The sequence below is a fragment of the Egretta garzetta genome, unplaced genomic scaffold (assembly GCF_000687185.1).
Source record: "Egretta garzetta isolate BGI_Z169 unplaced genomic scaffold, ASM68718v1 scaffold145, whole genome shotgun sequence".
Taxonomy (NCBI): domain Eukaryota; kingdom Metazoa; phylum Chordata; class Aves; order Pelecaniformes; family Ardeidae; genus Egretta; species Egretta garzetta.
This window is the reverse complement of record NW_009259687.1, coordinates 1,104,789-1,118,466: the sequence shown is the minus strand read 5'-3', so window position 1 is coordinate 1,118,466 and position 13,678 is coordinate 1,104,789. Positions and strand designations below refer to the sequence as shown.

Genomic DNA, 13,678 nt, shown 5'->3' with positions numbered 1-13,678 from the left:
TAAAAGAGTATGACACAAAGCAAAAGGATAGCTTTAACATGCCATTGTTAGGAACAAAACTAGGGCATTCTGAGTTGGGATGTCCACTTTAAAAAGAGGAAGATGTTGGAAAGAATTAAAACTATATTGCAAGAACTAGGTCATTCACAGAGTGGGAGTGGGACAGGAAAAAGGCTACTTAACACACCAAAAGGGTCAAAACCTAACTTGAAAACGTACATCAAGTTTTATAGGGAGGAAAAGGTACTAAAGAGATGCTGGCCCAGCCAAAACAACTGAGTGGACTAGCAGGTCCAAAGACTTTAAGTTAGGTACAAATTTACAACAGTAAGATAAAACACTGAGTACTGGAATCCATGATACTGTCTTTGAGGTCTTCAGTTCAGAACTGAATTAAAAAACCAACGGGGGGGAGAGGAAGGGAGCAAAAACCAGTGTTGTATGTGGTGCCAATATATGCTGTAGACAAAATACCAGTTACTGGCAAAATATAACAACTTTTGATTATGTAGCAGTGTGTGTGTAGATGATCTAATAACCCTTCCAAACCTTAATTGTTTGAGAAGTCCATAATGCCTTTAATTTTAAACATATAGTTTAACCATGACACATAACAGGTACAGTTCTTACTCTGCACTGTTTATTCTAGTTAGCAAGTTCTGTCAAACCAAGGTCAGAAGCCAAAAGAAGAAAGTGACTACTGTTTAACATTAAATATTTCTGTACTGGACTCCTCAAGGCCTGCAAAATTACAAACACAGAGAGAGACGTTAATCAAGCAGAATGGTAATCAAGTCATAAAGCACAAAAAAAGACAGCTCTCAATGAGTCACTTTAGGAAAGCCTGATCTGTGGCATCCCTCAGATCTACCACAGTCAGATGTTCTAGAGATCAAGACCACTAGTGTGACAATGCGCCCAAGGGACACAGTATCATAAATGATACTAGATAGTATACATTAGAGGTAACAGAACTACCATTTTTATCCTAAGTACATTACAAGTATTGGATAAAAAAAAGAATTAAATATAAGTGTTCTTCACACTACCCCAAAGCACAACCCCACACCAGCCCTGTTTCTCCTTTCACATTAGAGAGCTGGATGCTGCTTATCTTTAAGGCACCTTGAGGACATTAAATAAGAGAAACAGGATCCTAGCCTTAGGCACAAGGTATGTAGACAAGCGCACCTTCCCTGAACAGTCAGCACTTTTGAAACTCAGAGCACATAAATTTGACCATACAAAATAAAGACTAACAACTAATTTATGAATTGAGGACCATCATTCCAGGGTATTCAAATAGGAGGCTGTACAGCATAAGCACATACAGCATGAGTACCCTAAGGATCCTGACCCATTTGCATCCACCACCCCTTCTGTTAAATATGCTGCCCTCTCTTTGTATTCAGACTTGACCTGGATAGCACTAGTTCCATAGGCTATGGAGTCCATACAACACAGAATAGCACTGACATTTCCAGCATTTGTTTCTCAAGGGTATCCATGTCATACTAGCACTAAGCTTCATTGTATCTTGTTTTTCATATAGCTTCAACGCATCTTACAAGACATCTTCATAAATAAGCCAGACAAATGTTATCTAAAAGGAACTACTATAAAGTAGCAATGTAAAACCATAATCAAAAGAGTGGCTAGTGGTTCACAGGTAAACTGGTAAGATTATCAAGTTGGACTCTGGAGGAATCCGCCTGAAGTCAAACCAGGGAGTAAAGGAGGGCAAAGCACTTGTGAGACAGGATTAGAATTCAAAGTGATCTTGAAAAATTAAGAAGTGCTTGGAGGGGGGCAATGCACACACGCACAAAATAAACCCCCAGCATTATTTAAGCCAGTAGGGATTACTAGGTAAAATCTGCCACACAAGTGCAAAACCAGGAAAACTATGTAGCCAGAAGTTCTGCAGAAAGGATCTCAAGTTATAGAGGATCATAAACTGAGAGCTTAGCGCTGGGTGCTGTCAGTAAGTATGCTGAAATGAGAGGGCTGACTTCCAGCTCAAAATTTTTCTTTCAAGGCACCCATGCTCAGCTGCTTAGGATTTCAGCTCCAAAAGGCAGTTTATTTTGCATTCTGTCTCATACATGTTATATTCATAGGCTTGTCTTCGTCCATCCACCATTAAACAAATATTTCATTAACTGATTTTTTTAAGGTATTATGCACCTTTTCACTGCTCACATGAATAACCTTCCCACGTGTATGCTTAAGATACAAACTATACTGGCCTATTGCTTAGAGTATTTCATAAGAATAATTTTTTTCTCTGATGACTAATTTTGAGTAGTAAATCTCTTGACTCTTACAAGGTTAAAAGCACAATTCAAGGTGGTCAAGACCACGGCTTTTTGACTTGAGTTCTGTCTTCAAATTTGATCTCAGCCTGTCCCAAATACAATCTTTGGAAGGCTGCACTAGCTTTAGCAGTTTTGTCAGTGCATGTTCCGTGACAAATAAAAATTATTTTTCTCCCTGTTATACACATGTCAACTCTCTGGCTGTTGGGGAGGGGAAAGCTTTCAACAGTTAAGCCCATCATTACAACAGCAGTGAGGTGTCCCTGCACTACAGAACTAATCAGTGTCACCCAAACAGAAATTGTTTTCCTCCTCTTGAATTCTTTTCTGATATTACTGCTAATTAGATGGCTAGGCACATGTAAAACAGCAGAAGAACTGTCTGCAGTGAAGCAACTATTCTAGCATGCAGAACTGCCCAAGACAAAACCATGAATTCTTCCATGGATGGCAGAAGAATTCACCATTCCTCAACAGTCAAAACCTTCAAATTCCCCAGTGACCACACCTGTACAGCAGCACGACCTTCCCAACATGCCAATACACACAACACTGAATTTGCATAATTCTGTATTGGATCAATGATCCCTGTTTTCATGCATACATGGATAATAAACTGCAAAAAGTCCATTTTTAACATTCAGCCAAAGTATCAGAGTATTTCCCGTCTCTTTCAAAAGTTCAGCTACAGAACGCAGAGTCAACAAGAACACCTGAAGGAATTTTACAGCAACTACAGCAGGAATATTTAGTACTGACTTTGAACCTGAAAGTACATTTGAATAGAAAAAGATAATGGATTTTAGTCCGACTGCTGTTCCAACACAGACATTTTATAATTAATAATATATATTCCCAAATATGGTATTTAGTTACAGTATGATGGTTATCTCCCCCACAACTACTTATAGCTCCATCAGCCCTTAATGGTCTTCCCAGCTAGCAATTTAAAGGTTTGGGATCATGGCTGGGCATTGTTCATTTACATAAACAGTCTTTGCCGAGCTCAATCTTAAAAGCAAACCTCAGCAAGCTGCACTTGCCATTGAAAATTAGAATAGGCACTAGTCAGTCAGCTGTTTCAAATGAGACTGCTAATAGTTTGACAAAGTTCAGTTTTTCTAAACTAGTTTCTATAATACTTAGTATTCAGGTGAACATGAATTTGAAGTGTTATAGTGATAGCTAACAAAATCAAAATGCTAGTTTAATACCTTATGCTGAATAAACCACAAATTTTATTCATTAAGGTGCACTAGAAATGCTACAAGATCATTCATAGCACATATGACCATTAATATATACATCCAAGCCATAATGTACTCCTATTCCCAAGTTAAGTGAAGGCAACTTCTATCCACTGAGACTGTATTTAGAAAAGAGTTTTCACAGAAAAGGATGGAAGGGAAGAAATCACTGAAAACAATTTTTAGTTACATAGCAAAACAGAAATCCCAAACACTCAAAACAGTCCAAGTGTTCTTTGCTAAATCACTTGAGTGAACCCAATGTATGATACTCACAAAACAACAGACAAATATATAACTGAAAAAGCTCTGGTGACGTGGGGTTTTTTTAAGACACCTTTGCTAATTTAAAGGGAAGGTTTCATTGCTTTTGTAAAGTAAGTCTAGAACTCTCCTGGATTTTTCTGAGCCTGCAGATCAGACTGAACTTTAACTGTGTCAAACCACGAGGCTCTCCTTCCTGGAAGCACATCAAGGTTCTTGCATGAAATCTGATCATCAGCACAGCAGGATTAATGACAGAGGTGGTCAGGCTGATAAACTAGCAGAACAGAAACCTGCTTAAATGAGTATGGAACTGCATCTTAGATAAGGTCGTAATGCATTCTCACCCTTTTGTGCCAAAACTGAAGCAAGACCCTGTTTGAAACTGAAGCGAAAGAAAAGGCTTTATCACTTATTGTCTCCCTGCAGGGAGCCTGTGGTTGTTTCTGGGAAAACAGACACTAGATACTCAGACTACCACCATTGCTCTCAAAGTAATGCCACTGATTGCAGACTGACACCGTGTGATGTCTAGTTTAGCTTACTGAAAAGGGGAATGGCAGGGGAAGGTTTTTAAAGAGTCATCAGACTGACTAATGCACAGGAAGGTAAACTAGGTATCAAGGATTTCTCTCAATCAACTAAGTTCTCAAACAGATGCTTACCTGCATATGCCACTACCTGACTAAACCAAGTGCTCTCTTAAAATAAGATATTCTTAATAAGTCAATAACTATGAATGCTGGAAATTTACCTTTACTTTTAGCCTCTTTTTTCCCCTCACTTACGTTTGTTTCCTAATGATCAACAATACCATCCCTTTCTGCTGGATATGCAAGCACCTTGCTTCAGGGCACTTGTGTTAGTGGAAATTAAATTTCATATAACTAGATAAACAGAAAAACTTCTGTGGAGTGACTTGCCTTTACACAAGAAAAGATATATATATGGAGAGCTGAATGCCTTTGGGTATTAAAGCAACATAAAAATAATTTTCATTTTCTAATTCACATAGCTGTTCACAGCAATAAAGCTGAGTAAGAGCTTTCACTACTTAAAAGACCACAAGTGTCATGGAATGGACATAATATATTGTGAAATAAAGTTTTCTGGCATTTCACTGAAATGGAAATAATTTGGAGGGTGACTTCGTTTAAAGTCAGGAACTAGGACAAGGAAGCAAATTATTTTGCAGTGCCTGAAAGCCTGGAAGTCAAGTCAATGTCCTACTCCTCTACGATAAGCCATACCAGAACAGTCAGAACAGCAGTAATACCACCAGCGCTATAAAACTGGGATTGCCTGTATGGTTTCACAAATGGCTTTACAAAGATCTTATCCGCTTTCCAAGATTCATAGCAGCAAGTCACCGACAGCATCAGATTTTCTCATTCATACTATTTACTTCAAGATAATCTATGATTTTTTGAGTTAGAGGCATGGCATTACAAGCAGCAAAGGAAACAGAGAAGAGCAGCTAATTGTATTGTAACTTCAGTGCAATAAATTTTGTGGTTTCAAATTCAGTAATCATGTGTAGATCCTCTAACACGTGTCTAGGGTTGGGAGGCAAAGACTACCAAATGAACTAGTACAATCCCACAAACTAATAAACTAGCTAAATTAAAGACATTCACACTTACATATGAGAGAATCAATAGTCACTGGTGTTAAATGCACTAATGAATGCAAAAATACATGGCAGAGATCAAGAGATAAACCAATTTTTTTAACTTTTACTGTTTCTCCCAAATAGCCTCTGTAACTCCCCAGATAAATTAAAAGCAATAAAAAACAGCTGGAAGAGTGACAGAGTAAATATTTGAGACCTGGAAGTTCATCACTCAATCATCCCGAGTAAAGCAAATACAAGAACAGTTGACTTCCGTGAAAAGTACTTCTGTTTATACACTCATACATTCCCAGCACTAAACATGAAGCAATCAACCTGAAGAGAAAGAAAGAACTAAATACACACCTTGAACACCTCAGAGAAGAAACCAGAGCCAATTTTCTCACGTGTGAAGTCATCAAGACGAGTAAGTCTGGAAAAGGCACTTATCAGGGCTCTGTACGAAGAGGTACAAACTCTTCCTATCTGGGATGCAGTCCCTTCTCCAGTGCCACCATCAAAGTCTTCAGCGCGCTCCAAGCGTGGTGGAAATCCTGCTATTGAATTCCGCTTACTTCGGTCCATTTTGAAAACAAGGTTTTATTTTGCTAAGGGAGAATTTCTCACATCTTAGGTAATTTGCAGTCTTCTCTAGTCTTGCTGGATCCTAAAATACAAGAAATTGAGATTACCATTATTGTAAACATATCTAATAAGTTTCATAGGATTCCAACACAGCTTACAGCAGCTTAAAGGAATAAGAAAAAAAAAAAAACAAAACAAAACAGAAGATATCCAAGTAGGGTAAAAAAAAAAACAAAGAAAAAAAAAAAAACCACCACAACCAACCTCACAGCATCATCAATAAAGACAGACAATCTCATAAACTTTTCCTTTAAATTCATGGAAATACCCTATTCTCCGGCTATTACAAGATTAATAGGTTTGGAACTCAAAATTCAACTTGTAACAAACAACTTTCCCTCCCTCCCCCCCACCCCTTTCTTTTTTACTTAAGTTCTGGTTGCTAAAGCAAGCAACTAAGCAGGAGGAAACCCACAAAATGTAACGTTCTATTCTACTTCAGCAGCAGTTGGTGACCAATCTACTGCTATTGCAAGAAACGATTTCAAATTAGGGACTGAAAGGATCCCTAACTATAAAAAAAAAACAGATCAAATTTCAGTTGACATAAGGAAAATTATTAGCTGTCAATAAAAGTAGCTGGAGCACCAAAACCTTTGTTTTTAGTTTCCATGTATGAGTGTTCCAAGACCAATTCCTAACTGGTAGGAACACAAGTTCATATCTACTAAAGATCTACCCCCCAAATTTATAAAAACATCAACAATCCTGCTACAAAAGCAAACAATTCTTACAAGAAACTGCCAGAACAATTCTCCCCACAAACACTTTTTAAAGCTATATTAATTTCAGTTCAACTGAAAACACAGGAAACAAGCTACATTTGCAAACTGGGAGAGGACAAGAAAAAGGAAAAAACTAACAGTAAGGGATGATGAAGTAATTGGGATGACTCTGGAGCCCATCAAATTCAGCTTGGACTGGCAAACCTGACAGGTGGCCTACTTTTTTTTTTTTCTTTAAACCTTAGACTCAGGAGGTTATTCCATCTTTTCCACACTTATCTGTTCATTTACAGCAGTCACAAAGAGGATAGATTTCTCTCTTTTTTTTTTTCTTCTAAGGTTGAATGAAAAACTAGAGGGATGGGTAGGAAACAGTAACATTTAAAAAAAAGTGGACAAAGTAATCAAAAACCAGGGAGCAGGCAAGGCAATTATAGTTATATTTACACAGATGTACAGAACCTGAACAATACACTAAATTTTAAGAGCATCTCAAAAACAGAGGCACACCAGCTGTCTTCTGAATATATAGCAGTGCTGCTATATCCATGTTTTCTATGCAGTGTATCTTTCAGAGATGCTCTATGCCAACACATCAGAAAAACCCATAGTCTTTCCCTGCCTTCAGAAGTAAGCTCTGTTGAACTGCATGGAATTAATTTGAAGTTGTCCTCTCCAAAAAAGGAAAAAAAAAACCAGAAAAAAACACCCCCATATTTTTCAAGGCTGTTTATTTCAAATATCTTACCTCTCTACATGGGAGTCAGTAGGTATAAGAGAGTCTACCAGGGCTTGATTAAGAAAATTTAATCTCTATCAAATCCCATGTTGTGGTATTCCTACAGAATTTTATATGCAGACTCCCACATGCAAGAGCTTACTGCACTTTTCAGATGATAGTACTACATAGTCTAATGTTATGGTGTGGCTGACTGCCACGCAGATCAGGATCCAATTTCTGACCTCATATTCTTGCCCCATGAGTCTTGAGGGTCTGGAAATGGTACAGAAGCACCATGGGAAGATAAAGACTGTTATATCTCCCCAGCTGAGAAAAATAGCCCAGAGAACCTCCTCAGCTATAGAGAAGATGCCCAGGAATTTCCAAAGCACGCTTAAATAATTCCTTTTGATCTAAAAGGGACAAACTATCATTTGGTTACTTTTCAAGGAGATAAAGAAAGAACTGTCTATGGAAGGAGGACAGACAGGAAACCATGGTGTTAACAATTCATTTTCTGGAACAGGAGATGCAAGTATCTTTGGAGACTGACCAGAAAAACCTGCTGTAATTGAAGAAACAATTTTTTAGAACTTCTTTGCATCAGAGTAGTACCAATATGCACTAGACACTTTCCAAGGTAGGGAGCAAGCATTTCCCCCAGAAATGCACAGTCTGACACTCCAGTCTCACAGTAACGCCATATGAAGCAGGCCCCTGGAGCTTGCAGACACCCCTGCTAAATCTAGTGAAACAATACAGACACACTGCAGCCCAGCAAACTAAAGCAACTTGTAAATCAGGGCTGTAAGTTTTTCTCAGGCAAAGCAAGTTACATGCAAAAAGAAAATAGGGAAGATTGCTGTTGTCTTAACTAGAGGAATATACCAAGTTAGGTAAGCAATCTTAAACAGGAGGAAAAGCCTAACTCTGTCTTAAGTATCCAGATACGATTAACAAAAGATCAGCTCTCAACATAGTCTCTCAATCTATTTAACAAAAAAAAAAAAAAAAAAAAATCTCCCTCACACATACACATCCTTCTGATTGAAATCACATGGTGAACTTCGCAAAACACTATACAAATCCCACAATGAAAGAAGAGATTCAAAGTACTTCACACAACATAAACCCCAAAAGGTTTTGCCATCTGTATTCCCAAGTAACCCATTCCTTCATTTTTGCCTGCTAGAGTTTGCCTTCTTTCCAGACAGCTACATGAAATCCTTGGAAATTATTAGGATAGAGCTCCATTTGTCTAGTTTTCTGCCCAGGATTGCATACACAGAATTAGAGGAAAATTTCAAGCGGGCACAATTCCAAGTGGGCCTCCTGTCATTTTGGCCAATTACACTAATGATCACATTCTCAATTAAATCAACCAAGATTTAATTGACTGTCAAGTCAGTCTAAGGTACTTTAATTTACTACCGTGTATGGTTAATTAAAGTGCACTGAACAGAATCCAAGACTATCCTGCAAATCCTGCAACCAACTAAAAGGTTGTTGGGTGGTTGGTTTTTTTTATTAAAGTTCAGCTCAAAAAACTCTTAAGCTGTGCTCAACAGCCAGTTAAAAAAAGGCACTAAGCACAGTAAAAAACATTTCCTAATAAATTCTCAGCTTTCAGACCAATTTTTCTGACCTCCTTATACAAGAAAAACACAACCCACTGCCAAGACAAAAAATCGTTTAGAAATACACCTCTCAAGATGCATACCTGCCCTACTCATCCATTGATTACGTTACTGAGAAACACAACTTCAGAATGTTTTGTGTCCTGCCACATTTTAATTTCTTGGTCTAAATAAACAAATCTTGAAGAAAAAAAATTATCCATGTTAATAATACATGAAGATCAGTTTCTCCACTGTATGACTGCATTGATTTTTTTAATTGTAGAAATTACTATAAATACAAATTCTCTCAGCATTTATTTGGTTAATTAAATGTTTGGCTTTCAAAGCCAATGCCTAAGCCTGCAAATATTTAAAGGTGGAAACCCCAAAACAGCACATCGAGTTATGCCCCACACATCACTGTAAAACTAACAGGTGACATATATTAGGCAGTATTTAACATTTTATACTTCATAGACATAAAAATGGGAAAGGCTTCTCAACTTTAGCAGCATCTCTTTAATGCCTCAGGGTATAAAACAAGGTCCTTCCAAAAAAACTTTTCAATTCATTACTAAGACTTTTTCTGTCCCCAGTATCTTTATGACATGTGCATATTTGCACTCAAATGTCAAACTCGCAGTTTCCTAAAAGATGGCCTTAACAACAACAACCATTTTTAGACACAGAAGACTGTCGCTAGGCATTCAGCCTGGAAAGCAATAAATCTGGTGGATGCATGTTATTAATTTGAAAAGGTTTTCTGAAGAACAAGATGCCAAAGCTTTGACATAAGTCATTTGCCAAGAGTTAACTATTTAAACTCATAGCCTGATGTAGCCTCAAAACCCAGCACTACAAAAACATGAAGGAATTATGCTGGCAAGTGTCACACAAGAAAATAACAACTTGGGGGGGGGGAGGGGAGAGAATTCACTGTACTAATGTGCAAATCTCAGAAAAGCTTCAAAGGAATGTAAAGAACAAAATCTTCTGAAGACTGAACTGACTTTGAGGTCATTAGCCTGGAAAAAAAAAAAAGAAAATAAAAAGAGAAAAAATATTTGGGAATGAAACACAAGAAATCAAACTAAACAGGTAAAGAGAACCAGGCATTCCACAATTTTCTTCTCAACTGCTGTCATCCTGTTTCCTAACAGAGGAAAGTTCCTTGGTTTGTCCATAACTTAGCTTCTTGTCTTTGGAAGAAAGACAATATCAAGTATTTATAGACAAGGTAGCTACAAGTACCAGATCTTGCACTACATTTGGCCCAGCTCATCCTGATGCTGAAGTCTTTCTGACTACTATTATGGGGTTAAGTCTTAGGGTCCAGTTTAAAGTTTTAATTACGACATTGCACTCAAATGTGAAAATCCCAACATTTTCTGTTTTCATTTAAGTAACATTTTGCTTTAATTTCATCTCTCCTGTAGGGGATAATTCCTAGCTCTAGCCAGTACTGTCATAGCATAAGCTTTCCACAACTAGGGCTGACATTCCTCAGAAGAGACCTGCATTAGCCCTACTACACCACTCCAGAAACTGAAAGTCTGCTAACCTGCATGGTGGTTTTATAATGCAAACAAACCTCCACAAGAGGCTAAGCTGAAGCAAACAGTTCATTTATTTTGTGACTGTAGCCAAGTCTGAAACCAGTAAGAGAGACTGGCCACTAACTTACTGCAGAGCTCAGGATTCATGGCCAAGGTTGTAGGTTTAAAAATATTTGCATCAAGCATAAGCATAAATTCTGGCACGTATTTAGAAGGCAAACAGAACTGGGCAGGGGGGGAGATTAAAAACCCACAAACAAACAGAAAACCACTTGATCCTTATGCCCCTATAACGCCAACAGTTTCTAGGGTGCAATACAATACAAAACCAAAGGTCTACAGAGGGAGCCTGCAAAAATTCATTTGTCTCCTAGCCTGGTTTTAGTCATGCCAATCCACAGTGCAGACAAACTCTAGCCTAGTTACAGAGCATCATTAGTTAAATAATCACTCAAGTAGACCACGTACAATAAACGGCTGCTGCTTCAGATGGGTAATTTTAATATATTATGTTTGCCTAACAAAACAGCTCAGTAAAGACTCTGAAAAGCTGCTCATGCCTTCCAGGTGTCAGCAGGCTGACATTTGCTTAGCTCTTGAGAAAAACAAAGGGAATCAAAGCTTTCCAATACCAACAGGTATTGTAACATTGCAGTAATCAAGGAATTTCCCCCTCAGCCTTACCGCCAGGTTTATGACTGAGGGCTGAGAGCTCTGGTAGAGCTGGGGGGGGTTCACAGAAGAGAAGCAACTTTCTGTTGGTTTGATGCAGCCCGTGAGACAACCCAGCACAGGCAAGAAAAGAGGAGGAGAATGCTTGAAAGACGGATGAAGATAAAGTAAGCAGGCTGAATTTCATACCCGACTGACCTCTCTGGGACAAAATCTTACATTTATACACCATCACACAAGACAGTCAATATTTGTATTTTCCAGCTAAAAGTATCAATCTCCCCGAATATTTAAACGGATTCTGTAAGCTACTCTTAAAATATAGCTGGAACACCAGTCTGTGTTACTGGTTTCATGTTACTGTGAAACACCCAGTACCATGTTTAATTCAGGTACCTGCACAAACAGAACAGTAACACAGCCTTGACTGATTTGTTTACAAATTTTTGAAGCAAGAACAGGGCTTCCCAAATCTGTTGTTGTTAAGGTGTTGGAGACTAATATTAGAGTCTCTTGGTATTTATGGATCAATCTGAAGCGCCCTGGGTACCGAGGGGAAACAGGTAACTCACAGTTTGCGAGCCACAGACCTGGAGCATATAAAGTCAGCCTTCAAAAGCAAAGTTATTTCAACAAACTCGCCTCCTGGTTGCAAGAGCTATTACAGTTCTCCAGTGCAACGAATGGGACAATCTTACCAAAAGCAGCTTAGCCACTACCAGAAATGTGTTCAACTTCAGAAAAAGTGAGAGGGCCATGTGAAAAGAAGGTAACTAAGTCAGAAAGAGGACTTGGGAACAGACAACAGATGGAGCTAGTGTGATACAGTTGCCCATTATTAGATGTACTTACTGGTAAATACACAGCCTCAAATGAATACATTAGGGAACTAATAAGCAGGAAAACAGCTTAAAAAAAAATTATGAACATTGATCATTTTTTGACCTTGCTTAGAAGAGCACTTTTTTTTTGTGCCAGGCTGCAAGGATACAATAAAAAGCTTTGCCATTGTGCAAATGCATGGTTCTCAGCTACAGGAAGAATGCAGAAACGGAACCTATGATGCAAGGGAACCACAAGCTTCATTCTTTTCTGCAGCAGACACAGAAGCAACAGTCCCCTCCTTTAACCCTCCATTTCTTTCATGAATTTGTGAAATCATTTGCATAAAGAACTACAATGGCAAAAGCACAAATGTATAGAATCAGAGGGTATAACTAGGTTACAGGAGGCATGCACCACCAGAACACCTCATTTGGACCAACTTTCTCCTTCCACAGTCACAAAAATATTAAGCGCCGAAGCAAGGATTGCTCCATCCCAGTCTCCTGCTCCGCTCCCACTGTTCATCCTAATGAACACAAGAGGATACAAGTTCAAAGCAAAAACCATAGGAGAGCACACACTTGCCACCAGGTACAGGGAACACACTCCTCTGCCTTCAGTTCAAGCTACTCATGTTTTGTATGCAAGTTTTACATGAAAACAAACCAAAATGGACAATGGAATTACACAGCCATGTCTACAGCGGTACAGAATGCTTCTGCAGGAGTCAGAAAATGACAGTTTTATTGGCTTATCAGGATATGGTATGCAACAATAATTTCCAAAAATGATGACTGAATGGAAAGGTTTATGGCTAGTCCACTGGGCATATCAGAGTTTCTCATAAAAAAAATCTTATCTTAGGTTGTAAATTCCACTGCCTAATTAAGTGCATAGAACTGTAAGTCTCTTGATTTTGCAGACAATAAAAAAATGCTAGAATTCTGAACTCTACTAAAAAAAAAAATTCAGTTGAAGCATAAAGGCTTCTCATAAATTAGCCTAAACATTAGCTGTAAGCCTTTTTTAGGGGGACAAACAGAAAGGTATAAACTTAAATAAAATTCAATTCAGTACTCTTGAAATTTTAGCTTTCAACTATCGAGGTACCACCTATCAGAATACCCAAGTGGAAAGTCCCCTGTACTTAAAGTGAATACAGTTCCCACCCTCAAAGGAATGCAACATTAAGAGTGATCATCTGCATTTATACAGCACCTTTCATCTGAAGGCCATAAAGCAAACGTATGTGCACATACACCTGAACAGTCGAGCCTGTCATTAAAACATGATTCATGTATTCTTACAGGGTAGCACTTAAAATAGCAAAACCCGAGCCAAGCTTTCACACCTCTTGGCAAAGTGACCATTTTCAAGGCAATCCTCATGCGGTTGGATCCTAGCCGTGCTCCGGCAGACCCCTGCCCCTGGATCAGGACACGGGTTTCTGCAGCCGGCTATCCCCGCAGCGCTC

The 13,678-nt window shown here is 38.5% G+C and overlaps 1 protein-coding gene across 2 annotated transcripts in view; it reads right to left on the bottom strand.

Moving 5' to 3' along the window:
- Positions 1-13,647, bottom strand: part of TESK2 (testis associated actin remodelling kinase 2) — an 83,700-nt gene extending 70,053 nt beyond the window's left edge. Inside the window, exons 1-2 of one of the 2 annotated variants that reach the window (XM_009638814.2) lie at positions 13,556-13,647; positions 5,808-6,108 (exon numbers count right to left, since the gene is read on the bottom strand). In XM_009638814.2, coding sequence (XP_009637109.1) covers positions 5,808-6,026 — 219 coding nt within the window. In that variant the 5' untranslated portion in view covers positions 6,027-6,108; positions 13,556-13,647. Of the gene's footprint in view, positions 1-5,807; positions 6,109-9,252; positions 9,276-13,555 lie in introns of those variants that run through there. The other variant, XM_035894229.1, reaches the window with a different exon arrangement.
- Positions 13,648-13,678: the final 31 nt, after the last annotated feature.